This window comes from Petromyzon marinus, chromosome 37, assembly GCF_048934315.1.
Source record: "Petromyzon marinus isolate PM22_M1 ecotype Great Lakes invasive population chromosome 37, UKy_Petmar_22M1.pri1.0, whole genome shotgun sequence".
NCBI lineage: Eukaryota > Metazoa > Chordata > Hyperoartia > Petromyzontiformes > Petromyzontidae > Petromyzon > Petromyzon marinus.
Window position 1 is genome coordinate 19,227,267 of NC_133703.1, and position 27,956 is coordinate 19,255,222.

The 27,956-nt window shown below is 56.0% G+C and overlaps 1 protein-coding gene across 2 annotated transcripts; it reads left to right on the forward strand.

Moving 5' to 3' along the window:
* Positions 1 to 4,085: 4,085 nt before the first annotated feature.
* On the forward strand, positions 4,086 to 27,950 carry LOC116949535 (neuronal pentraxin-2-like). Of its 2 annotated transcripts, none has more exons than XM_032966947.2 (5): positions 4,086 to 5,177; positions 10,879 to 11,158; positions 19,842 to 20,089; positions 23,370 to 23,549; positions 24,504 to 27,950. In XM_032966947.2, exons 1-5 carry the CDS (start codon positions 4,641 to 4,643, stop codon positions 24,729 to 24,731), a joined length of 1,473 nt encoding a protein of 490 aa, XP_032822838.2. In that variant the 5' UTR covers positions 4,086 to 4,640; the 3' UTR covers positions 24,732 to 27,950. The 2 variants fall into 2 exon arrangements, with proteins under 2 accessions (XP_032822838.2, XP_032822839.2); XM_032966948.2 differs by having other exon boundaries at positions 10,912 to 11,158.
* The last annotated feature ends 6 nt before the right edge of the window (positions 27,951 to 27,956 follow it).

Below are 27,956 nucleotides of genomic sequence, written 5' to 3' on the forward strand. Positions count from 1 at the left end.
TGGGTGGCCAGCAACACGCCCGGTCGCCTTTGTTTTCCTAGTTGCGATGTTTACGCACCGCGCCAGGTACTCATTTGAGGCTGAGTCGACCTAGGTGAGGCCCAGGACCGGTTCAGAAAATCGTCACTAGTGCTGGCCGTGAGCGGGAATCGAACTCGGGTCGCCGGCTTCGTAGCGCGGCGCGTTAACCGCTGCACCACCGCTCCTCATATGCAAAGACAAGATCCCCCGTATAGCCTTAACAGACTGTTGGGGCAAGTGCTGTTGGCGAGCATCGACACATAGACGCACGCACATACATGCACACATACAATCACGTGTACGCCTCTTCGTATTGCTCTGGACGTCTGTCTGTAGTGACCAATCAAACACGTACACAGTACGTCTATCTATCAGCAGCGCGCTTATCCTGCGGACTAAGCCCTCGGCATGCTAATGTGGAATGTCCACGACGGCTGTAAATATAAATTAAGCAAACCACCTCGATCTACATGTCAATCGTCGTTCATACGTCCATCTGTTTGCCTATCAATGTAACTAACCCGTCCGTCGTATTCTCTCTGCCTGTACGCATACGTGCACGTGTACAGACTTTTTGTGTGAATCCACCGCTGGATGAGTTCGATTCCTGCTCATGGACAACACCAGTGACGATTATCTGACAATTTGGTCAAACTGGAAGAAAATAACTATAATAATAATAAAGTCAGCATAGCTGAGATCTATAGAAGGCGGCTCGACAGGTCAGAGACGCGCGCGTGTGTGCGTGCGATTGTCTCTCTCACGAGCGATAGCTTGTCGAGACGATCAGACGGTTTACGAGCGGAGTCAGAGGAGCTAAATCGACGCTGCTTCCCGCGCAAGCCGAGCGCCGTTGTGACGTCACACGCATCTCCCACGTGGAGCAGGCGACGCGGGACCAACGCCTTTGTGACGTCACAAACATCGCCCACATGGAGCAGGTGATGCGGGGACGAACGCCTTTGTGACGTGACAACCATCTCCCACGTGGAAGTTGTAGGCGTGAGGACCATCCATCCCTCTCCTGATTGGGTTCCTTACGAGGTGACAACGGTCGTGACGAGGCGAAAGCAGATGTCCCCGCGTGGCTGTGTAGATGTCCTCAATAAGCCTCTGCGTCTCGCATTGATGAGTCGTTACATCTACTGTATTTCCACACCGCAGCTCAAGCCTCCCATAAATCACGTGACGTCTCTGTGGGACCACCGCCACTCTGAATCCTTTACTCCCCTCGCATTCATATCCGTCTATCTCCTTGTCTAAATCAGCCTAGGCCTCCCGTAACTCACGTGACTTCTCTGCGTGGCCACCGCAACACTCTGAATCTCTCCCCTCTCACCGCAGTCGCCCCCCCGTGACAACAGACGCTGCTCCTCCGTGCAGCTCACTTCTCGTGCTCCCTCCTTCCTTCTCTCTTGTGCCTCTCTTCCCTCCCCTCTCCATCACCACCACCGCCGCCGCCCCCCCCCTCATCCCCGACATCTTTGCCCGGTCGCGAGTGGGAATCGAAGTCTGGTCGCTCGCTGCGTCCGTAGCGGGGGCCGCTAGCCGCCGCACTACCGCTCCTCCTCCATACCTCGTCCATAGTGGGGAGCGGTGGCGCAGAGGTTAGCGCGCTGCGCTAAGAACCCAGCGACCGGTCCTAGGCCTCCCCCTTAGGTCGACTCAGCCTCAAACAAGTACCTGGTGCGATGTGTAAACATCGCCACTGGGGCGTAGTGCTGGCCACCCACCTCCCTCGCGTTTCTTGCTGGCCTTCGTAGTTGGTGCTTCTCGCTAACAGCCCTTGGCCCAACAATCTCTTAAGGCCATACGGTAGATCTTTAAACATATATATTCCACACAACAACAACCGCCATTCGCCACTAAGTGGCGGTGACGTCACCACGACGCTTGTGCCAGGCCATGTGCACCTTGAGGCCACGTGAAGTGTCGAACGCCCGCTGGCAGGAGGTCACGGGGCAGACCCAGCAAGTGCCACGAGTCGACTGACTGAGATGACTGAGATGACTGGCTGATGCACTACCTGTGACCTCTACTGCGCCAACCTGCTGTGCTTTAGTCACCCGGCGCCCCGCTCGTTGTTGTGAGCGTCGCTCCTCCTATATCACACGCGCACACACACACGTCAGCAAATTGAATGTGCTGATGATGGTGATGATGATACTCAGCCAATACTACAGGGATGTCCCTAATTAAGATGTAATTACGGGAGAAACATAGCCACACTCATAGCCACACTCATAGCCACACTCAAAGCCACACTCATAGCCACACTCACAGTCAGACTCATAGCCACGCTCATAGCCACACTCATAGCCACACTCACAGCCACACTCATAGTCACACTCATAGCCACACTCACAGCCACACTCATAGCCGCACTCATAGCCACACTCACAGCCACACTCATAGCCACACTCATAGCCACACTCATAGCCACGGTCATAGCCACACTCATAGCCACACTCACAGCCACATTTATAGTCACACTCATAGCCAGACTCATAGCCACACTCATAGCCACATTCACAGCCACACTCATAGCCACACTCACAGCCACACTCACAGCCACACTCACAGCTACACTCACAGCCACACTCATAGTCACACTCATAGCCACACTCACAGCCACACTCATAGCCACACTCATAGCCACACTCATAGCCACACTCATAGCCACACTCACAGCCACACTCACAGCCACACTCACAGCCACACTCATAGCCACACTCACAGCCACACTCATAGCCACACTCACAGCCCCACTAATAGTCACACTCATAGTCACACTCACAGCCCCACTCATAGCCACACTCATAGCCACACTCATAGCCACACTCACAGCCACACTCATAGTCACACTCATAGCCACACTCACAGCCACACTCACAGCCACATTCACAGCCACACTCATAGTCACACTCACAGCCACACTCACAGCCACACTCATAGCCACACTCACAGCCCCACTAATAGTCACACTCACAGCCACACTCACAGCGGCGCCTCAGTTGAAGAGTTGGGGAGGGGGGGGGGTTCTTTAAACAAAAATTATTGTCATTTTTGTAAAATCCCCAGTCGCTGAGATTAATCCTAATGATGTCAAATAATTCTCATCACCACCATCGGCTGTCATTTCCAAATAAGCATCATCATCATCATGCATAATACAGGTTTTTTGGGTTAGATCGCATAAATATATAAAGGTGTCGTAATTATGATCATCATCATGATGTTGATTATCATTATCGGCTGTCATTGTCAAATATCATCATCATCACCGGTTGTCATTGTCAAATAATCAAAGGCGGTCAGGCGGGCGTGGTGCTGGCCACCCCACCCCCCTCGTGTGGTGTTCCGGCTTTCACTGGTTGCTCGCTAACAGCACTTGCCCCTATAGTCTGCTCAGCTCAAACGGGAGGGGTTCTTTGTCTTCTCCCCGTTCGGGTGGACAGAGGCGGCGTTGGAGTTGCAGATGGGCGGGGCGATGCGGGCAGCAGCTCAGACAACTTGCGCTCTTGCCTCGGCTGCCTGCCGCGCTCGGAGATCGATCAAACATCGAGCGGGCGAACCCTCTGCATTGTTGAAATCTCGCGCGCTCACCACTCCGCCGGCACCACCACCACCAGCACCAACTAACAGCGTCCGTCACGCGGCTGCAAGCGATGAGTTGAACAAGAGCGGAGGAGAGGCGGCGAAAGAGAGACGGGAGGGTGTGTGTCTGTAGTCGTCGACCGGGCCTCCCCTAGGTCGACTCAGCCATTGGGAAGACAAAGGCGGCCGGGGCGTGGTGCTGGCCATCCCCCCCCCCCCCCCCTTGTTGTGCTGTGCCTGGCTTCATAGGTGCTCGCTAACAGCACTTGCCCCAACAGTCTGTTGAAGGCTACACGGGGGATCTTTGTCTTTGCTTGTTCGGGGCGGGTGGGGAAGAACAGTGGGGGGGGGGGGGTGGAGATATAAAGACGGACGGGCGGGGTGATCCTCGGCTCTCGACCAATGAACGCCAGCCTCGGTGGGCGCGGCTCTGGGGAGCCAATAGGATCGCTTGTGGGCGGGGCATCTTCTTTATTTAAACCCACACCCGGGAGCTGTGCTTCACAGTTCGTTAGTGGGCAAAGGAGAGAACGCGCAGAGAGAGAGAGGTACACGGGGAGAGAAGGAATCCACTGGGATATTGAAATATACGGGGAGAGGTACAGAGAGAGAGAGAGACGAAGACGCCGAGAGACACGAGCAGAAGAGAGAGAGAGGAGGAGAAAGACGGGGAGAGAGGTATTAACACAGGGAGATCAAAAACACGTGGAGATAAATATACACGGAGAGAGAGGGAGACGGGGAGAGAGACATATAACCAAGAGATAATAGGAGTGGGGTAGTTGCGACTGCATAGACCAGCGCACATCAGGAGCGTACGCAAAATCATCAGGAGCGTACACAAAATCATCATCATCATCCGTAGCAGCAGCAAGAACAGTAGCAGTGGTAGCATCACATGCAGTAACGGCAAAAATCATCATCAGCAGCAACAACGAGAGTAGCGAAAAAATCATCAACGGCAGCAGCAAGTGGAACGCGAGACTCGCAGAGACAATCAATCAAAGGCCACGCGGTTCATCATGTCTTCTCCGATGATCTCCCTCCATCTCATGCTGCTGCTGCTACTCGTCACGTCCATCAGCTCGCAACAGCAGCAACAGCAGCAGCAGCATCAACAGCAGCAGCAGCAGCATCAGCAGCAGCAGCAGCACGACCTCGGCCACTCGCGCTTCGTGTGCACCGCCATCCCCGCCGACGTGGACGCGGCGTGCCCGCTGCCCGCTCTGTCGGGGCTCTCCTCGGGCGCGAGCGACGAGGCGCGCACGGGAGTCCTGGAGCTGCGCGAGACGGTGCTGCGCCAGAAGGAGACCATCCTCGAGCAACGGGAGAGCATCAGGGACCTCACCACCAAACTCCAGCGGTGCGAAGGCACGGACACGCTCGCCTCCTCCTCCTCCTCGTCGACCAAGCACCTGCACGCGCGCCTCCCCGGAGCGAAACAGGCGCCGGGCAAGTGGCGAGACACGATGGGCGACCTGCCCAGGGATCCCGGGGAGGTGATCGAGCAGCTGGGCAGGACGGTGCAGTCGCTCAAGGACCGGCTGGAGAGTCTGGAGGTGAGTGGAGGGCACGGCGCGGTGATGGTGGGTGAGGTGTGTCGGACGGGTGCGCGTGGGGTGAGCGAGTGATGGCGTGGTATGCGTGTGGTGTGGTGTGGCGTGGGGAGCGGTGGTGTAGCGGTTAGCGCTACGCTGCGCTACGAACCTGGCGGACCCCGGGGTTCGATTCCTGCTCACGGCCAAACACCACTGACGATTATCCGAACCGGTCCTAGGCCTCCACTAGGTCGACTCGGCCTCAAATTAGTACCCGGTGCAATGTGTAAACGTCACCACTAGGGAGACAAAGGCGGCCGGGCGTGGTGTTGGCCATCCCAACCCCCTGAGTGCCGTGCCGGCCTTTATAGGTGCTCGCTAACAGCACTTGCCCCTACAGTCTGGGAGATCTTTGATCTGTGTGTGGTGGAGCGGGGGGAGCGGTGGCGCAGTGGTTAGCGCGTTCTGCTACAAACCCGGTGATCCGAGTTCGATTTCCGCTCACGGCCACCAACACCGGTGATGATTATCTGAACCGGTCCTGTGCCTTCCTCTAAGTTGATTCAGCCATAAATGAGTACCTTCTGTGGTGTGTAAAATCAACGCCGCTGGGGAGACAAAGGCGGCCGGGCGTGGTGCTGGCCACCCACCCGCTCGTGTACTGTGCCGGCCTTCATAGGTGCTACTCGCTAACGGCACTTGCCCCGAACAGTATGTTAAGGCTATACGGGACATCTTTGTCTTTGGCGCAGTGGTTAGCGCGCTGCACTACGAACCCGGCGACCCGAGTGATGATTTTATTATCTGAACCGGTCCCGGACCCTCCTAGGCGTCCAATGAGTACCTGCTGCGGTGTGTTGTAAACATCGCCACTGGGGAGACAAAGGCAGCCGGGCGTGGTGCTCGCTACTCACTCCCCTCGTGTGCCGTGACGGCCTTCACGGGCGCTCGCAAAACACCAACTTGCCCCAACAGTCTGACGAGGCTACATGGGGCTTCGTTGTCTTTTGTGGGGGGTGAGGGACGCCGGGGGGGGGGGGGGTGGGGGTGGAGAGCGGTGGCGCAGTGGTTGGTGCAATGCGCTATGACACGGCCCAACACGAGGAGCCTCGCCGAGGTCGACCCGAAGACCGACGTTCGTGTGCGGACGTCGGCACTTGGTGGAAAGACAAAGGCGCTCGGGCGGCCATACCGACCCCGACCCGACCCCGCCCCCCACCAATCGGCCTTAATAGGTGCTCGCTAACAATCGCTGGCGTTACAACAAGTCGGGGCGGGGAGAAGAGCGGCTCTTTGTGCTCGGGGACGTGTGGGCGAGAGGTCGTCCCTCGGAGGGGGGGGGGGAGTGGTTTTGGAAGGGGGGGGTTGCGGGGTGGGACCCAGTGGCGCGAGAGGGGCAATTGCAGGCCTGCGCCTTTACCCTCCCCCCCCTCTCCACCGTCGTCTCGTTACGAGACAAAACAAAGGGAGCCCCCCCCCCAACCCCCCCCCCCCCCTCCTCTGAGACCGTTCGCGATTACCGTCGCGCGATCCCGCGCCGCCCTAATTTGGCAGTGACGTGGCAGCACCACCTCGCTAACGGCACTTGCCCCAACAGTCTGTTGAAGGCTACACGGGGGATCTTTGTCTTTATTCAATGGGTAGCGGGGGGCGGCAGCGTTGCCGGCTGAGCGCGCTGCGCATAACAAACAAACAAAAAACCACTCCAGCCAGCCGCAGTTCGATTCCAGCTCGCGGCCAGTGACGATGACATGGAGCGGCCCTGGGGCTCCCCCTAGGTCGACTTAGCCTCAAATGAGTAACCCGTGCCACGTGACAAAATCGCCACCGAGGGAGACGAAGGCGGCCGCGCGTCGTTCTGGGCCACCCACCCAAAAAAACCTCGTGCTCGCTCACAGCGCTTGGCCCCAAACATTGGGCTACAATCTCAGGGCCAACCTCAGTGGCGAGTGATGAGTAAACTTGCAACGGCTTTGCTATAAGTCGTCCACAGCCTTGGCCGAATGCCTGGCGCGGTGTTGAATATATATCTATAAGCACCGGGGAGACAAAGGCGGATGGGTGTGCGCAGTGATAACCACACCGCCCTCTCGCGTGTCACGTTGCTCCTCCTGCTGCAGGTGGATCTGATAGCGATGCTGATTATGATGCGTCTGCTGCTGACGATGATAATTTTGGCCGATCATGATATTCTCAACCTCGTATTGTCCCGTTTTTAATCGCGAATGCAATATTTGATTGAAGATCATCACAAATTAAAAAAACTCGGGTTCTGGATCGGACGTAGATGTCCCCCCCCCCCCATCCTCGAGCGCTGAGCGAGCGTTGAGGCATTGATGCTCTCCTCCTGTTCTACACAGCCCCGCAAACGTGGTTGGTGGAAATTCCCCGTTCCCATGGCGCGGGGCGAGTCTATCCTCAACCACCGTCGCCTTCACCACGAAGCTGCACCAGTACTCGTTTTATCCACCCCGGATGGGGCTTGATGGGCTTTAGTCAACCCTTAAGCTACAAAACCGCGCGCGGCGCGCTGAATTCGCACGCGAGGAATCCCCACTGGAGGAGGAGGGGGGGGGGGGACTCCCTTGGGAGGGGGGGGGGGCTGTTGTGAGGGTGCAGTGGAGAGAGAGAGGGGAATCGTTTGGAGCGGCCGCTTAATGATGAGCAAGAATTCTCACCTCGCTGCCCGCCTCCCCACACCGCTCCTCTAAATATAACACACATAAAGGTCCCCCCCCGGGGTTAGGGTAAGTGCTCCCATGAAGGTCGGAGCGGCACGCGAAAGGGGTGGGTGGCCAGCACCACGCTCGGCCGCCTTTGTCTCCCCAGTGGCGATGGAGTCGACATAGAGGGAGGCCCAGGACCGATTCGGAAAGTCGTCACCGCTGTTGGTGGCCGTGAGCGGGAATCGAACTCGGGTCGCCAAGTTTCGCAGCGCGTTAATTACCGCAACCACCGCCCCCCCCCACCGACCACACTCACAGTGACCCCAATCCTGACTTTTAACCTCCTAGCACCGGATTAACTTATCCCAGCGATGTCAACGACAGCGGCTGACGTTCACCCACCCACCCACCACCATCACCACCATAGGGGCCCTTAACTGACAATTGGTGGGGACTCTTAATTTGAAACGGGGAACTCTGGCAATTCCCCCCCCCCCGGCTACACCAATCCGGCGTGTGCCCCCCCCCCCCCCCTCGGAACTCACCAGCCCCCCCCCCCCGCCCCTCCACTCCCTCTCTGTCACCGCTTGTGACGTAACCGCAAATGCCCGACGGGATTATGGTGCGGTAACTCGATTCAGCCGCCAGCCGCCGTCATCAGTCGTCACGAATCAGGGTCGATCCACTGCTGGACTAGCACCATCACCGCCGTGACCTTCAGAGAAAGTGATATATATTTCAATGAAACGGGCGACGTTTAGAGCAATGGCTCTAATTCAGCGCTGGATTAAATAAATCGCCGCCTCTCGTGACCCCTGCGGCTCTGTGCGTGTCTGCTGCGCGTGTGACGTCTATCTCTGTCGTGTTGGCCACCCCACCCCCTCGTGCGCCGTGGCGGCCTTCACAGGTGCTACTCGCTAAGAGCCCTTGACCCAAAAGTATAGTGAGGCTAGACGGGGGAGCTTTGTCTTTGTGTGTGTGTGTGTAGTGGGGAGCGGTAGTGTAGTGGTTAGCGCGCTGCGCTATGAACCCAGCGACTCGAGTTCGATTCCCGCTCACGGCCAATACCAACGGAAATCACCTGAAGCGGTCCTGAGCCTCCCCTAGGTCGCCTCAGCCTCAAATGAGCACCTGGTGCGGTGTGCAGTAAACATCGCCGCTGGGGAGACAAAGGCGGCCGGGCGTGGTGCTGGCCACCCACCCCCTCGTGTGCCGTGCCGGCCTTCATAGGTGTTGCTCGCTAACAGCACTTGCCCCAACAGTCTGTTAAGGCTATACCGGGGGGGGGGGGGTCTTTGTCTTTGTGTGTGTAGCCAAGCCATGCCAGCTTTATTTAATCTGTGCTCGCTAATCGCACAACGGGGTTTGTTTTTATTAACGGCTGTAGCCTGGTGGATTTTGTCTTTGTAACGCTCTCGAACTCGAGTGCCCCGTCTGGTCCTCCGTCCATTCATAACTGGAGGTAGGAAGGGGGCAGAATGGGGGGGGAGATAAAGGGGGTGGGGGGCGGAAGCAATATTCCTGCTAACAATGACCCAACGTGAAACCGAACTGGCATCCCCGAGTTATTGCTATCGTGGACTCGCGAATCGATAACAAAAAGAAAATCGCCCGAGATCTTGGGAGACGTAAACCCGGGGTGGTCGTCACGATCGACGCCCGTTTAGCAAACGTGCGAAACAAGCTAGCTCGTTAGCGTCGATAGCTGCGGATTAAAAACACATTTAAACCAACTCCGGGAGACGCTGCATGCAGGGTCCATGCGTGTGCATGGTTTGTCGTGAACTCGTTTTCGTGCGAGTGGCGAGTGCGTGAGTGAACGGGTTTGTTTTATGGGTGACGTGGAATGGATTTTATTAAGACCGCTCCTCAATCCCTGATCCCTCCCTCCTGTGTCTTCCACCAACCCTCACCTGGCTTACTCCTCGCCATACACCTCATTCATCGCCACCACCGCTCACCATGCGCGCACACGTGCACATTTTCTACACACGCACACGCAAACTCATAACATGCACATACTAAACCCAAACCATAATACACGCATGCACAACGGCGCGTGCGCGCACACACACACACACTCCACATTCATACATACCCATACACAACACAAACCGTAACACAAACACACCTGCCATACAAGCCACACCTTACCACAACTCCTTTCATTTCACACGCACACACAAAGCCCATGCCACACACGCATCACCTTAACACAACACACACATCTCCCATGTCATACCCATCACCACACACACACATACACCTCCCATCTCATATCCCTGACCACACACACACACCTCCCATCTCATATCCATTACCACACACACACACCTCCCATCTCATATCCCTGACCACACACACACATCTCCCATGTCATACCCATCACCACACACACACACATACACCTCCCATCTCATATCCCTGACCACACACATACACACACCTCCCATCTCATATCCCTGACCACACACACACACCTCCCATCTCATATCCCTGACCACACACACACCTCCCATCTCATATCCCTGACCACACACACACACCTCCCATCTCATATCCATTACCACACACACACACCTCCCATCTCATATCCCTGACCACACACACACACCTCCCATCTCATATCCCTGACCACACACACACACCTCCCATCTCATATCCATTACCACACACACACACACACCTCCCATCTCATATCCCTGACCACACACACACACCTCCCATCTCATATCCATTACCACACACACACGCCTTCTAACTCATATCCGTGACGACACACACACACCTCCCATCTCATATCCCTGAACACACACACACACCTCCCATCTCATATCCCTGACCACACACACACACACCTCCCATCTCATATCCCTGACCACACACACACACACCTCCCATCTCATATCCATTACCACACACACACATCTCCCATCACTCACAATACATTCTACACCTCCACCCATCCCCAATCACCCCTCCCATCCCTGTACCCCCACCTCCCTCACAACCCCCCCACCCTCAATCACCCACCCCCACCTGTCCCCACTTCACAGCAGAAGCACCGCGCTAACTCATCGCGCCCGCAGGGCTCCACGGGCGGTGCCGCCGGCGGCGGCGGTGGCGTTGGTGGTAGCGCCCACTCGCTGCGGGAGTACCTGCACGAGCGTCTGGGCGACGTGGGGAAACATCTTCACGGCGAGGGAGGAGACGGGGAGGGCGGAGGTCATCACAACGATAGCGACGGGCACCCTCACCACCACCAGCAGCAGCAGCAGAGGATACGGCCAGAGTCCACTCTCACCTCCGTGCATCGCCTGCCGAATTTGGACAAAAGTAAGGACACCGCCGGTGGCCGTGGTGGTGGTGGTGGTGGCGCGGCCACCAGGGTAGGCGGCCGGGCGGCTGTTGCGGCGGGGGCGGCGGTGGCTGCGATGATGATGTCTGGGTTGCTCGCTTTGTAGCCCAGAATTTGGGACGTCAGCCGCTCGCCCGCCCGCTCGCTCGCTCGATCCATCGCTCCGCTCGCTCCGCTCGTCTCACGTTTCTTGCCCCATCACGTCTCCGGTTCCGATGAGCGCCAAGTTCATTCGCTTTGCTAAAATGTCGGTGTGTAGGTTTCTCCTTATTCTGCTTCTTCTTCTTCTTCTCGTGAGCCCGCTTGTTCCTCCTGGGGGTAGTGGTCGCAGTATCGCGTGGCGAAAGCTCGAGAGGGCAAATTGCTCAACGCACGCTGCTAGAAGGACCACGCAACGTCGCTTGGTATGCTGCGGTGAATCTCGGGGCAGATGGTCGGTGTCTTGTCTCTCGCTGCCAGAGAGAGAGAGACAGCCTTCGCCAACCCTCCAATCCATGTGAACGAGAGACTTTCAGGGTTCCACTGCTCTCTCAGTTGCTAAGAGGGAAAGATGACCTGTCGTGCGGCCAGATTTTATCGGACTTGCCACCGGGATGAGACATTCACGTGCCCTTTATAGCGGTGGGCGGAATAGCCGCGGTATATGCATGGGTCCTGGTGCTGGGGACGAAATGAGGGGGTGGTGGTGGAGGGGGTGGGGGCGTCCAATTATCTGCCCCCCCACCGCCCCCCCACCGCCCCACCACCTCATTGCACCTCGGCACCTGGGCCCACACTCGGGTCTGTGAATTCCTGGTGCAGTGGCACCGCCTGCGATGTGAAATATTCGTATATTTAGTCTATTTATTTTATAAATGCATTTGGGACGCGGTGAGCCTCTATCAGCAGAATTTCAGTTCTGCATTATGCTCAGTGGCTCAAAATTCAGTTTTAGCCTCCTGCCTGGCCCGTTTCAGGGTTTATTTATCACACGTTTTAATGATTTCGCTAACTATGAAAAACGATTGAAGAAAAAATAAATAATGCAAATCAAAACATTTTTGTTGTTGTAAGAAAACTAATTTCAAATTCGACTCCGAAGCACCCTTTAAATATTGCCATTCCTCAGCCGGCACCACTCCAACTGACTGCTGGACATCTGTGAGAAAAAGCTTTATAGTTCATCGGATTCCTCCATGACGAATACATATTACGATCATTCCGACTCGCAGAGTTACGGACGATCATCGATGAAAGTGAAAACGCGTGCCGCCCCGAGGTTTCCGTGCGAATGTGAGCCTCGATTGATTGGTGGACAGGGCCACGAGGGCAATGGATCCGAGCACCCCTCGGGAGATTCCGTTCACGGAGAGGTTAAAGTGTTTCATGGTCACCCGGGAAAGAGGGCACGATGATGTGGACAATTTATTTGTTTGCGCGCTGCGCTGCAAACCCCAGTTACCGAGTTCGATTCCCACTCTCGGCCAACACCGGTGACGATTATCTGATCCGGTTCTGGGCCTCCCCTAGATCGACTCGGCCTCAAATTAGTACCTGGTGCGTGTGTGTAAAACACCCACCACCTCCTCCACGTGTGCCGTGCCGGCCTTCATAGGTGCTCGCTAACAGCACTTGCCCCAACAGTCTGTTAAGGCTACACGAGGGGGGTCTTTGTGTGTGCTCGTGTGTACGTGTGGAAACGTGTGGATACGTGTGTGTAGGTGTGCGTTTTTCACACTTTTTAAAAGGCTAACGTTAAATAAGAGACCAAACACTCCAATGCTAATTCAATATTTGTTCTATGACGATGATTATACATATACAGTACACGATAATTGGCTAGGTTTTAAGAGTAGGGTTAAGGGATTAAACTAAGAGGTCTAGGGTTTGGTTGGCTGGTTCAGCAAGTGTTAGGATCTGGTTGGATGGTGTAGCTAGTGCTAGGATCTGGTTGGGTGGTGTAGCTAGTGTTAGGATCTGGTTGGGTGGTGTAGCTGGTGTTAGGATCTGGTTGGATGGTGTAGCTAGTGCTAGGATTTGGTTGGGTGGTGTAGCTAGTGTTAGGATCTGGTTGGGTGGTGTAGCTAGTGCTAGGATCTGGTTGGGTGGTATAGCTAGTGCTAGGATCTGGTTGGGTGGTGTAGCTAGTGTTAGGATCTGGTTGGTTGGTTGGTGTAGCTAGTGCTAGGATCTGGTTGGCTGGTGTAGCTAGTGCTAGGATCTGGTTGGTTGGTGTAGCTAGTGCTAGGATCTGGTTGGCTGGTGTAGCTATTGCTAGGTTCTGGTTGGGTGTTGTAGCTAGTGCTAGGATCTGGTTGGCTGGTGTAGCTAGTGCTAGGATCTGGTTGGCTGGTGTAGCTAGTGCTAGGATCTGGTTGGCTGGTGTAGCTAGTGCTAGGATCTGGTTGGCTGGTGTAGCTATTGCTAAGATCTGGTTTGGTGGTGTAGCTAGTGCTAGGATCTGGTTGGGTGTTGTAGCTAGTGCTAGGATCTGGTTGGCTGGTGTAGCTATTGCTAGGATCTGGTTGGTGGTGTAGCTAGTGCTAGGATCTGGTTGGCTGGTGTAGCTAGTGCTAGGATCTGGTTGGCTGGTGTAGCTAGTGCTAGGATCTGGTTGGGTGTTGTAGCTATTGCTAGGATCTGGTTTGGTGGTGTAGCTAGTGCTAGGATCTGGTTGGGTGTTGTAGCTAGTGCTAGGATCTGGTTGGATGGTGTAGCTAGTGCTCGGATCTGGTTGGGTGGTGTAGCTAATGCTAGGATCTGGTTGGGTGGTGTAGCTATTGCTAGGATCTGGTTGGTTGGTGTAGCTAGTGCTAGGATCTGGTTGGCTGGTGTAGCTAGTGCTAGGATCTGGTTGGGTGGTGTAGCTAGTGCTAGGATCTGGTTGGGTGGTGTAGCTAGTGCTAGGATCTGGTTGGCTGGTGTAGCTAGTGCCAGGATCTGGTTGGGTGGTGTAGCTAGTGCTAGGATCTGGTTGGCTGGTGTAGCTAGTGCTAGGATCTGGTTGGCTGGTGTAGCTAGTGCTAGGATCTGGTTGGCTGGTGTAGCTAGTGCTACGATCTGGTTGGCTGGTGTAGCTAGTGCTACGATCTGGTTGGTTGGTGTAGCTAGTGCTAGGATCTGGTTGGATGGTGTGGCTAGTGCTAGGATTTGGTTGGCTGATTTGGTTAAGGCTAACCTCGCATCTGAATGGCTGCTCGGGTTACTGTTTGCGCCAAAATCATTCGCAGTGGCTACATTTTCCCCGATTGTGATTGGAGGAACAAAGGCGGCGGAGGAGGATGATTAAAAAAAACCCAGCCGACGATTCATCGTCGCGGATAATGGATCTCGCTGAAATGCCAAGGCAGCTCAAAGGGCCCTGCAATCGCATCCCGCCTGCAACTGTTCCAGTGCCATCCTGCAGTATTGGGCAAAAGGGGACCCACCCCCCCCCCGGGACCGACCCCCCCCAGGACCCACCCCCCCCCCCCCCCCCGGTACCCACACCCCAGTGGAAGCCGGCCCTGCGCGGCGCAAAGGGTGGCATGGGCAGCACCGGCCTCCACGTGGGGTATCGTCTGCCGTGGGATTTCCCCCCCACTTTAAATAATTTACGGGTCAGGGGGTAAACATTTTGTAAAAAAAAAAAAAAAAGGGAATTTTGTAAACAAAATTTCGGAAAGTTTTTTTTACGCGAAATTTTTTTTTTACACAACATAAAAATAATTTGGAATTGAACAAAAAAAAATAGGGATTTCTTTTTTTTTTGGAGGGAAGGAATAACGTCGCCAGCATCTTTAGTGAACGGTCACCCCGGCCTGTAAGGCGGGCGACGCGCGTACCGCTTGGGGTTGATACGCACCGCGGTTTTAGCCGGCGGCACGGCCGCTGGTGTCGAACCGCAGACGCTGGTGGCCGTGGCACGGAGCGAGTCGGTGGGTCCCCCCCCCCCCCTCTACCGCCCCCCCCACCACCACCACCCCCGGGGGGTAGGGGACCACCGGGACCTCGCAACGCGACGTGCGTGTACAATAAATCGCGATTGTAATGATAGTGTTACTTCTTTTGAGCCACGTAACGTCAGAACTTCGCGTCAGCGGTTACCCGGGTGTGATGTTTTTGTTTGTGTGCCACGGTCGTCTTTACGCAGCACTCTGTAGATTTGTCGGTGGAGTTTTCCGTGTCTGCGTGTGTGTGTGGGCTGTTGTTGTTGTTGTTTGTTTGTTTGTTTTTCTGGTGACGTCACACACACACTCGCGGGGGGTGTTCCGCGCGCTCCGTGCGGTCGGTTACAATGCACGGAGCGTCTCGGCTGGAGGCGTATTCATATATCGCTTGTGCTCTCTGTCTATGCTGTATACATATATAGATAGGAGGGTGACCTCTGAAACGGATTTCTTGAGCTACACAGCCGACGAGCGTTAACGCGCGGGCAGTTCACCTGCTCGTTAACGCCCACCCGCGCTCAGGCGTAGGCAGGTGACCTGCTCGGACGCGTGCTTTCGGATTCGTGCCCGGGCACCTCCGTTCACTCGCCTGTTGCTGTTGTGCCGCGCTTTGCACTACCACACACGGACACACACACACGCGCGTCGGACAGCCAATTAATTTCAGTTTATTTATATAATAATGATGATGACGATGATGATAATAATAATAATAGTGGATAGTTGCTGTGGTGATTTTTTTTACTGATTACGTTTACCCGGCATGCACTGTATCGATGTGCTGCACTACTGCGTGCCGAGACCCACGGCTGCCGTTCGTACGACGAAGCGCCCACAAGCCCTGGCCGCTGATTGGCACGCGGCACGGTGCTTTGTGACGTCACAATGGATTGAAAAGCACAAGGAGAGAGAGAGAGAGAGAGGAGGGGGTTGCGGTGTGGGGGAGGGGGGGTGGGAGGTGCGAAACAAACAAATATTTACAAATTACGGCGGCGGTGGCGGTGACGCTTTTAGATGTTTGTGACTCTCGTGAGCGTTTCTCTATTTGTCCTTTTACGATTCGTATTCGCGTTATTCGCTGTCACGCAGCCGAGAGCAGCATTCATGTACGCTTTCTTATTTGCACGAATTTAATAAATTTTACATTTACAAAAGCACCCGATGACTGCTGTAATTAATTCTTACTCGGGCTGCCTCCCTCTCCCCTTCTCACCCCCCCCCCCCCCTCCTCCTTCTTCCCTTCGTCGTTTTGTCCTTTAACAAAAGGAGGCATCTAGGGTTCCAACAAACCCATCCCTCCGATACCAACCAACCCCTCACACCCACCACCCACTCCCACCCCCTCCAAAAACAGCCATGAATTTATTTGTCAACGCCTCTCCCATCGTTACCCCCCGCCCCCAGAGCCTCGCTTCTCTCATCTGCGTTCTCCACCCAGCGTCCGAGTTGGCCTCGAGTTCCCAGACGTTCGGTGAAGGAAAGGAGGGAGAGGAGGTGGGGGGGGGTCCTTGCTACAACAAAATCTGTCGCGATTCCAGCCATGCCCCCCTCCACCCCCGCGTTAAACTTTCACCTCGACAAACGACGGATGCGCTAACCGGGGGTGGGGGGGGGGGGCAGCATGAAACGTCGTCACCGCCGCCGCGAACCGGATGCGTGATTTCTCTAAAGGGTACAAATTGCTAACGATTTTGTGGACAATAATTTGGTTTTGTTTGTTAACTTTTCCGCTCTCTCTCGCTCTCTCCCCTCTCTCTCCCCTCTCTCTCTCGCACACTTGCTGTGTAATATCGTCTAGCGAGGAGACGGGGAGAGAGAGACGGCGCCTCGACCGCGGGCTGGCGCCTTGCGATGTTTTTTGCCACGAGGGGGGAGAGCGGCGGATCTAGGGGGTCCGATACCGGTGGCAGATTATTTTTTTATTATTCTTGATTTGAAGCTTTCGTGACTGCAGGAATACGTGCTCTTTGGTTCTTTCGGTAAAGTCACGTAGGTAGAAATAAAACAAAATAAAATAAAACAAAATATTTCGACCTACTTGACTTTACCGAAAGGACCAAAGAGTATTATTATTATATCCTTAGCTCTTTCGGTAAAGTCACGTTGAAGAATATGAATTACTGCAGTCACGAAAGCTTTAAATCAAAAAGTATTATTATTTTAATTTCCGATTAAAAAAAAACCCACAACAAAAGCAGGACTCGTACTGCTTGGCTGTGCTTAATGCGGATTTGGCTGCCCGATTCGACCGGTGGATTATTATTGTTTTTTTGGGGGGTGCGGAGGAGGGGGGGATTGAACGCCGACAGCAAACAATGGGCACAATTTACGGAGTTGGTGGTGGTAATGGTGGTAAGGGGAGCGGTGGCATAGCGGTTAGCGCTGCACGCTCCGAATCCGGCCACCCGAGTTCGATTCCCGCTCACGGCCAACAGCGGTGACGATTATTATCTGAACCGGTTCTGGGCCTCCCCTAGGTCGACTCTGCCTCAAAGGAGTGTGTACCTGGTTTCGGCGATGTAAAACAACGTCACTGGGGAGACTAAAGGCTGCTGGCGGTGGTGCAGGCCACCCACCCCCATCATACGCCGTGCCGATCTTTAGAGGTGCTCGCTAACAGCACTTGCCACACAAGTCTGAAGGCTATGCGGGAGATCTCTGTCTTTGGAAATGGTGGTGGTTTTGTGTGTCGGCTACTGCTGGCGGAAGGGACCCCCCCCCCTCTCCACACTTTACCCCACCACATGCTACCTAACCGTGGTGTTACCCACCTACACAAACGTGCCGGTGGAGTCCAGTATGCTGACCATTACGTCATGGCAGCCTCCTCGTCTTCCTCACACACACACACAAGACAAAGATCCCCCGTATAGCCTGCAACAGGCCGTTGGGGCAAGTGATGTTAGCGAGTAGCACCTCTGAAGGCCGGCACGGCACACGACAAGGGTGGGTGGCCAACACCACGCCCGACCGCCTTTGTCTCCCCAGCGGCGACACATTTTACACGCCGTGTCAAAGGAGGTAAAGGCGCAGCCCCTCCCCCCCCCCTCCCTCTGGAGTCCACGCTAACCAGTACGGCTCTGGAACACAAATAAAAGTTGACAGAGTTATCCACACTTCACTCCCCCCCCCACCACCACCTTCCCACCACCTACCGATCGACTGGGAACCGAACCGCGGGTGAAACCCACGTGGCACCCGCTGGTCGGCTCAGCGACGGTGGCTTTCGGAGACCTCGCGCCCTCGTTTCGGCAAATGCCGCGAAACGTCGTCGAGCAATCGCGCCGCTTGCGACAGCCGCCCCCTACGGTCACGCGCGCCCTCCCCCCCCCCCCCCTCTCTCTGTCGATTTCTACTGCTGGGCGGGGGGGCCTCCCACCGTGCCGCTGTCGTTTGACCGCGACTCGCCACGCCGCTCCGTGTGTGCCGGGTTGGTGGAGACACGGGGGGTGGTGGTGGTGGTGCAGCGAGAAGTTGCGGTACCACAAATGCTTGCCCGTTCGTGCGCTTGCCGGGCACAAACCGACCGCTACTTTGCTTCCAGAATGGAAGGGTTTTTTTTTGCGTGTGTGGGTTAGATCGCGAAAATATATAAACGTGTCGTTAAACCCGCCACCACCCGACACGGCCAATTCGTGAGGTTTGTCACGTAAACAGAACGTGCCGATTCGTTACTAGTACAGCACTAGTGTAGAGTGTAGTGTAGTGTGTAGTGTATAGAGTAGTGTGTAGTGTAGTGTGTAGAGTAGTGTGTAGTGGCCTAGTACAGAACACCGGTGTGTTGGAGAGCCAAGCCACAACAATTACAATCTGAGTGCGACTTTTCGCCGAGGTTCAACGACACATTTATACATTTACGCGATCTAACCCCACAAACCCTGCATTATGGATGGTCGCCAAAGCCTACCACGTGCTAAGCTTCGGAGAGATCTTCCCTGGCGGTGCGGAGTCGCTGTGACGGAACGTGACCCCCCCACACCCCACCCCGAGAGCACAATTCACTCGGGCACTCGGCCTCATGCGTGAGCCTTACCTCTCCCCCCTCTACCCCTACTCCCACCCATCTCCACCCTCTACCCCCCCTCCCCACGCTCCCACACTTATCCCCTCTCTTCTTCACTCCCATATATCTCTCACCTCTCCCTCCATCCCCTACTTATCTCCCTTCTCCCTCCACCCTTATCTTGCCTCTGTCTCTCCCTTCACCCCTCTCTTCCCTTCTCGATCTCCCTCTTTCCTCTCCCCTCTCTCTCCTCCCTCTCCCCTCACCCTCTCTCTCCTCCCTCTCCCCTCACCCTCTCTCTCCTCCCTCTCCCCTCACCCTCTCTCTCCTCCCTCTCCACTTCCCATCTCTATCCTCCCTCTCCCCTTACCCTCTCTCCTCCCTCTCCCCTTACCCTCTCTCTCCTCCCTCTCCCCTCACCCTCTCTCTCCTCCCTCTCCCCTCACCCTCTCTCTCGTCCCTCTCCCCTTACCCTCTCTCTCCTCCCTCTCCACTTCCAATCTCTATCCTCCCTCTCCCCTCACCCTCTCTCTCCTCCCTCTCCACTTCCCATCTCTCTCCTCTCTCTCCCCCCTCATATTTCCTTCTCCCTCGGCGTTGACCACCCCCCTCCCCCCCGCCTTCTTTATCTCCATCTCCCCTCTCCCCATATCGCCCTCTCCCTCCCCTCTCCATCTCCCCTTACCCTCCCCTCCCCCTCCACTATCTCCCTCCCCCCCCTCTCGCCGCTCCCCCCTCCCCCCATTGCAGTCGGGCCCCCCCCAATCCACCACGCGCCCGACGACTTCAAGGTGATGTTCCCGGCGCGCACCAACTACATGTTTGTGCGCGCCAAGCGCTCGCTGCCCGAGCTGCATGCGTTCACCATCTGCCTGTGGCTGCGATCGGGAGGCCCCAGCTCTGGGACGCCCTTCTCCTACGCCGTGGACGACCAGCCCAACGAGTTGGCGCTCATGGAGTGGGGGAACAACCCCATGGAGCTCATCATCAACGACAAGGTAGTAAACCCCGCCCCCCCCCCCTCACACGCTCTGCTGCTGCTGCGTTTGTGCCAACACCGGCCACTGCTGCCACCACCACCACCACCACTGCAACTGCCACCACCGATGCTCCTGCCATCGCCGCCACTGCCACCAACCTCACCGCTGCGACGACTGCCGCAACCTCTGCCACCACCTCCGCCACCGCCGCCATCCGCCATCACCACTATTACTGCCACCCACCTCCGCCACTACTACTGCTACCATCACCACCACCGCCACCACCACCGTTGCTACTGCTGCCACCACCACCGCCACCACCACACTCAACGAGTTACCCCCCTTCCCGCACACTCCCTTTAGGGTCCCCCCCCCCCCCGCGCCGCCCCCATCACCTCCAATGAATTACGAGAGGCGGTGCGGTGCAAGTGTCAATTTACTCGCGAGAAAGAAATCACTGTCCCATGCAATGCAATTTGCAGTAAAAAGAACAAAAGAACAGCACACGCGGTCAGTTTGACAAGTCGCTGTCATCCATCACCGGGGTTCCCACCTGTCCGGGATTGACCCGGACGGTCCGACAATTTTCTTCGTCTGTGTGCCGGTGGCAGCAGGGAATTGATTTTGGCGACCGAGATCTGGTACCGGCTGTCGCTGTCGATGAGCATCGTTGCCCGGATATATCGCAGCGCCGCATCGGACGACGGACCCCGGGCGCTGAGTGAGAAACGTGTCCGGGGATTTGATGGACGGAGGTAGGGAGAGGTCACGAGAGAGAGAGGAAAGAGGTCACGTGAGAGGAAAGAGGTCACGTGAGAGGAGAGAGGTCATCAGAGAGAGAAGCGGTCACGAGAGAGCGAAGAGGTCACGAGAGAGTAGAGGTCACGAGAGAGAGTAGAGGTCACGAGAGAGAGTAGAGGTCACGAGAGAGAGTAGAGGTCACGAGAGAGTAGAGGTCACGAGAGAGAGTAGAGGTCACGAGAGAGAGTAGAGGTCACGAGAGAGAGTAGAGGTCACGAGAGAGAGTAGAGGTCACGAGAGAGAGTAGAGGTCACGAGAGAGAGTAGAGGTCACGAGAGAGAGTAGAGGTCACGAGAGAGAGTAGAGGTCACGAGAGAGAGTAGAGGTCACGAGAGAGAGTAGAGGTCACGAGAGAGCGAAGAGGTCACGAGAGAGCGAAGAGGTCACGAGAGAGCGAAGAGGTCACGAGAGAGCGAAGAGGTCACGAGAGAGAGTAGAGGCCACGAGAGAGAGTAGAGGCCACGAGAGAGAGTAGAGGCCACGAGAGAGAGTAGAGGCCACGAGAGAGAGTAGAGGTCACGAGAGAGAGTAGAGGTCACGAGAGAGAGTAGAGGTCACGAGAGATAGAAGAGGCCACGAGAGAGGAGAGGCAAACGTCGGACGCAGTGTGCTGACACCCCCCCCCCCACTCGCGACCTTCCCCCCCCCCCACCCAGGTCACGCGACCCCCACACGGCGAGGCCCTCTGCTAAACGAGACAAACGCGGACGCCGCCTTAATGGCCTCGCTCCGTATCGCTCCGTGCAAACGAAACGCCGTCAATTTACTCGTTAGGCTCGCGTGCCACGGTGGGGCACGAGGGGGACTCCAATTAGCCAAATCAGTTCCACGTTCACCTGACTCGCTCCCTTCATAATAAACCCGGCCACTTCGGGTGGCGGGGGGGGGGGGGCAGCTCGGGGTCTGTGTGTGTGTGCGCGCCTTTAGTGTTGGCGTTGTGTGCGGAGCGGTGGTGCAGCGGTTAGCGCTACGCTGCGCTATGAACCCGGAGACCCGAGTTCGACTCCCGCTCACGGCCAACACCGGTGACAATTATTTGAACCGGTCCTGGGCCTCCCCTAGGTCGACTCGGCCTCCGAATGAGTAACTATTGCATTGTGTAAGCATCGCCACTGGGGAGACAAAGGCGGCCGGGCGGGGTGCTGGACACCCACCCCCTCGTGTGCCGTGCCGGCCTTCATAGGTGGCTCGCTAACAGCACTTGCCCCAACAGTCTGTAAAGGCTATACGGGGGATCTTTATCATTTAATGTTGACGTGAACTGAGTGGGGAGCATAGCTGGTACATCTGCCAGTGTGGTCACCAGGGCCCCTTGTGCCAGGCTAGGTGCACCGTGAGGCTCGTTGCTTGGCAGGAGATCACGGAAAACGCACAACCCTGTGGTACCCACTGTGCCATTTTGCTGCGTTTTACCCGCCCGGCACTTAGCTCGTTGTTGTGAGCATCGCTCCTCCGCCCTATTCTGTTGCCCAGTAGCGTCCTTCACGAGCCTCCTCCTCCACAGAGGCCGATCTTGTCCACCACTGGTACCGGTTCATCGGCAAGTCGACTCGGTTCCACATCCTCCCACCCACACCTCCCCATGTAACCTGCTTGCAACTTTAGCCAGGGATCGATTTTTGCTGATTGTTGTTGATTGTTGTTGTTGTTGATTGTTGTTGTAACTTGCTGACAGCCCCCTAACTGGATATCTGTGAGGAGAGAGGAGCGAGAGAGAGCTTAATAGCTTATCGGATTTCTCCTTCACTCTACATCACGATTCTGACCATGGGCGGAATTTGGGGAGGGGGGGGGGGCGAGGCCCCCCAAACAGAGCACCTTTGTTAATTTATTTTTCTTAGTTTACAATTAAGATTTAAAAAAATGTTTTAGATGCAGCCCCCTCTCCAAATGTAGAAGTCAAACTCCGCCTTCGATTCTAACGCTTGACTCGCACGCGCACGCGTGCCACAGACTGCTGTTGTTGTTGTCACATGCCACCGACTGCTGTTGTTGTCGTCACGTGCCACCGACTGCTGTTGTTGTTGCCACGTGCCACCGACTGCTGTTGTTCTTGTCACGTGCCACCGACTGTTCTTGTCACGTGCCACCGACTGTTGCTGTTGTTGTCACGTGCCACCGACTGCTGCTGTTGTTGTCACGTGCCACCGACTGTTGCTGTTGTTGTTACGTGCCATCGACTGTTGTTGTCACGTGCCACCGACTGTTGTTGTCACGTGCCACCGACTGTTGTTGTCACGTGCCACCGACTGCTGCTGTTCTTGTTGTCACGTGCCACCGACTGTTGTTGTCACGTGCCACCGACTGTTGTTGTCACGTGCCACCGACTGCTGCTGTTCTTGTTGTCACGTGCCACCGACTGTTGTTGTCACGTGCCACCGACTGTTGTTGTCACGTGCCACCGATTGTTGCTGTTCTTGTTGTCACGTGCCACCGACTGTTGTTGTCACGTGCCGCCGCCGCCTCGTGGTTCACCGCCGTCCGTCTGCGCGCGCAGATCGCGCGGCTGCCCGTCAGCGTGAGTGACGGCCGCTGGCACCACCTGTGCGTCACGTGGAGCACCCGCGACGGCGTCTGGAAGGCGTTCCAGAACGGCGCCTACCGCGGCACCGGCGAGAACCTCGCGCCCTGGAGGCCCATCAAGGCCGGCGGCGTCCTCATCCTGGGCCAGGAGCAGGTGCGGTTGGGGGGGGGGGGTGGCGCGGTGGGTGGGTGTTGGGGGGGGGCTACGGAGAGGAATATGATAGTGGGGGGGGGGGGGAGTGCGTTTTATTCCGTGTCGCGTCGCTGTGTTGTGTTTGGCGTTCTTCACATTTGAGGGTTGGGTTACTCCCTCGCTCCTCCTCTGCTCTTCTGGACCCTCTCTCTTCTAGCACTCTCTCTCTCTTCACCCTCTCCACTGCCTATTCTTGTCTCTCTCCCTCCCCCACATCTCCCCCCCCCTCCCATCTCTTCCATTCCCCATTCTCTCTCCTCCCCCACGTCTCTCTTTCCCCTCCATATCATCCCTTACCCCCCAATCCTCTCCCTATCTATACCTTCTACCCCCTATTCTTATCTGCCCCGGTATCTCTCCATTTCTGTTTCTCTCGCTCTCCCTCCGTATCTGCCCCCTCCAGATCATCCCTAACCCCCAATCCTCTCTCTATACTCTCTACCCCCCCCCCCCATTCTCATCTTCTCCCGGTAAATATAAATGCGTCGTTAAACCCGCCACCACGGGACACAGCCAATCAGTAAGGTTTGTCGCGTAAACAATACGTGCCGATTCGTTACTAGTTCAGCACACACCGGCGTGTTGGGGAGTCAACCCACTGCAACATCTGCATCTTGTGGGTTCACCACTGTCGGCACCGTGGTCACCCTGGACGTGGCCTCTCTCCATGCCTGTCAACCCCTTATCAGTGCCCTCTACCTTATTACAGACCTTATCAGTGACTCCGTGCCCCCTTATAAATCTCAACGGTCATCCTACAAAGTCCCATCACAAGGGTAGAAGAAACACAATGTCGCCCGCATTGAAACGGCCGTATGGACCTGAAAACTCAATTTCCCTGCACGAGAATTCGGGGTAAACCGTGCGGGGTCGACGCTGCATTGCGAGTCTCTCGCTCTCTTTGCGCACGTGCAGGACGTGGTGGGCGGCAACTTCGACGCGACCCAGGCGTTCCTGGGCGAGATGGCGCAGTTCAACGTGTGGGACCGCGAGCTGCTACCAGACGAAATCATGGAGCTGGCCACGTGCTCGCGCTCCTTCTCGGGGAACGTCGTCGCCTGGACCGAGGACGCCATCGACGTCCACGGAGGCCTCACCCATCACCCGTTCGGCCGCTGCTCCTCCGTGCTCTCCAACTTCTGACCCTCCGACGACGACCTTTGACAATGGCCCATTGGTGATGACCCTTTGATGATGACCTTTGATGATGACCCTTGATGATGACCTTTGATGATGACCGTTGATGACCTTTGATGAAGACCCTTGATCATGATGACCTTTGATGATGACCCTTCATAATGGCCATTCATGATGACCCTTGATAATGACCTTTGATGGAGACCCTTGATAATGACCTTTGATGATCACCTTTGATGATGACCTTTGATAATAACCTTTGATGAAGACCCTTGATTATGACCTTTGATGATGACCTTTGATGATGACCGTTGATGACCTTTGATGAAGACCCTTGATGATGATGACCTTTGATGACCTTTGATGATGACCATTCATAATGACATTGATGATGATCTTTGATAATGACCCTTCACATTGACCCTCGATGATGACCTTTGATGATGATCAGCTCTGCTAATAACCTTTGATAATGACCCCCAATGATGACCTTTGGAAATGACCTTTGATGATGACCCTTGATGACGACCAATCAGAATCGTCATTTAGACTGCAGGAGGAATCCGATGAGATGCGAAGCTCTTTTTCACAGATGTCCAGTAGGAGAATGACCTGTTGGTGATGACCTTTGACCCTTTGACGTTGACAATCGACGTTCACGGAGGCCCCCGGCCCGCGCGGACGCTGCTCCGCAAGGCTGTCCGATTCCGACCTACGATGCTGACCCTTAATGCTGACCTTTCACGATGACCTTTGATGACCTTTTGACGAGCACCTCTGGAGCTGACGTTCGATGGCCTCCGCTGCTGACCTCTGATGCCCACCTCCAAAGCTGACCTTTGGCACTTTTCCTCTCGATAACGCCCTCCGATACCGACAATGAACGATAACCGGTAGAGCTGACCCTTGCAGGTGACCATTGACAACTTCGATCGTGACCCACCACAATAGGGCGCTGACCTCCTTGGCTCGACGCTGAGCCCACGCGACCTTAACATCGAGCCCTCGCCGTCGTCCCGACCTCCGCCCCCGGACTTGAACCCCGTGAGCCTGACCATGCCCACCACTGCACACGCCATAATTTTGACACCGACGTCAGCCTCAACTTGACATTTACCCCCTCCCCCCTATTTGACCGTGACCTTGACCTCGACATTTCCCCCCCCCCCCCCACACCCTCAACCCGCCCACATTTTTCACACTGAACTCGACCAAACCCTGACCCTGACCTGACCTGACCTTGCCACAGAACCCACCACCGACACCCCCCCCCACCCAACCCCTACGCCGGCATCGGTTACAACCCCGACTCGCAAACCCTGACCCCCCCCAACCTCGACGTCACCCTCGACCTCGACTCCCACCGCAACAACTCCTCCTCACCGACCGGGGCGGTGACGACGGCGGTAAAGGTCACGCCGCCGTCGGGTTCGCCCGCCCCGCCGAGGGAAGTGTCGCCCTCGGCTCACGACCACCCGGGCGCAGGGAGGCTCCCTCGCTACGCTGGGACGTCACGTGCCCCAGGAGTCCCGGACAACGATCGCCCGCTCGATCGCGGTTAGGGCAAACACCGGCAGCGCGTGTGTGTGCGCGTGTGCGTGTGTATGCGCGTACGTACGGTTGAGCTTCGTTCGCACCGCACGTAGCCAACGGCGCCGATCGGAGGTAGCGGTGGTAGAGGATGACGCGCAAGTGTCCCTTACCGACTTGGGGTCAGCGGGCCACTTGCTCCGCTGGCACTGCCGCCGCTGCCTCTGCCGCCTGATGGCGCCGCCGAGTGTATGTTGGTCTCGCATGCCGCGCGTCGTCGTCTTTTGCAACGTTCCACCAAGGTCCGGCACCGTTGATGTTGGATGAGAGAGATGTTTGGGGGGGGGGGGGGGGGTTGGTAGGTGCCGGGCGCGGGGGAACTTCTCAAACGACGCGACGACCGTTCAGGCCGCTCGCTTGCAAGCGACAGATTTATTTTATTTATTTTGTTTTTACCGTTGCTGGCGTCGACCGCCCCGCAAGGGGACAACCCCCCGGGCAGCCCCAGCGGCATTCGTTTAAGGGAGCTCATCAGCCCTGCTGATGAGACTCGGTCGGAGTGCTCATACCCTAGCCTCGGTTTATATTTACAGAGCTCAAGGCGCGTGCCTTGAGCTCAAGGCGCGCACGCGCTCTCTCTGTAACGTAGTTGCACTACAAAAAAGGTGAACAAAAGAATCGAGTGATCGGGATGCAATGGCCGAGTGAATGAGTGGCCGTAACAGAGGGCGCACGATAGGGCTATAGGAGAGGGAAGGAGCGGAGGGGTGAGGGGCGAGGGAAGATGGCCATGGGCGACGGAGAAGAGGCGACAGGGGCCGACTCACCGACTCACCGACTCACCGACTCGCCGACTCACCGACACACCGACTCACCGACTCACCGACACACTGACACACCGACACACTGACACACCGACTCACCGACACACCGACTCACCGACACACTGTTCCACCGCTTTGTCTCCCAATTAAACAAATGCCGCTGGTACCAACGCCGAGGTCGCAGAGATGCCACGGGGTCGACCGCGGGGCACCGGGGGCGCTCTTGGAGCGACGAACAACGCGTGGTCGGACGATTGTTTGTTTCATTTCGGTCGGCGCGGCGTCCGACGTTTCGCCCCCTCCCCCGGCGCTGCTGCGGGGGGCAGTAAACGCGGAAGGGGGAAACGTCGGGCACTCGCCTGCCCAACGACACGGAGTGTGTCGTTGGGCACTCGCCTGCCCAACGACACGGAGTGTGTCGTTGGGCACTCGCCTGCCCAACGACACGGAGTGTGTCGTTGGGCACTCGCCTGCCCAACGACACGGAGTGTGTCGTTGGGCACTCGCCTGCCCAACGGAGTGTGTCGACGGTCCATGGAGCGCACGCCGGCGGGGTGCGTTCGGAGCCACCGTACACGCGGGGATTTATCTATTTATTTATCTATTGATTTATCTGTCGATTTATCTATTTATTTATCTATTGATTTATCTATTTATTTATCTATTTATGTATCTATTTATCTGTTTATTTATCTATTTATTTATCTATTTATTTATCTTCTTTGGTTCTTTCGGTAAAGTCACGTAGAATGAGAATAAAATAATAAATTGATAAAATTAAATAACACAATAATTGTGTTATCGAAAGAACCAAAGAAGATGAATCATTGCAGTCACGAAAGCTTTAAATCGAAATATTTATTTATCTATTTATTTA

What these genes read in the sequence shown, in the direction of transcription:
- LOC116949535 (XM_032966947.2), top strand. Translation starts at nt 4,641, where the DNA reads ATGTCTTCTCCGATGATCTCCCTCCATCTCATGCTGCTGCTGCTACTC. An exon ending in ACCGGCTGGAGAGTCTGGAG is followed by an intron (nt 5,178 to 10,878) that starts GTGAGTGGAGGG and finishes CCCACTTCACAG; the next exon opens with CAGAAGCACCGCGCTAACTC. An exon ending in AGCTCATCATCAACGACAAG is followed by an intron (nt 20,090 to 23,369) that starts GTAGTAAACCCC and finishes CTGCGCGCGCAG; the next exon opens with ATCGCGCGGCTGCCCGTCAG.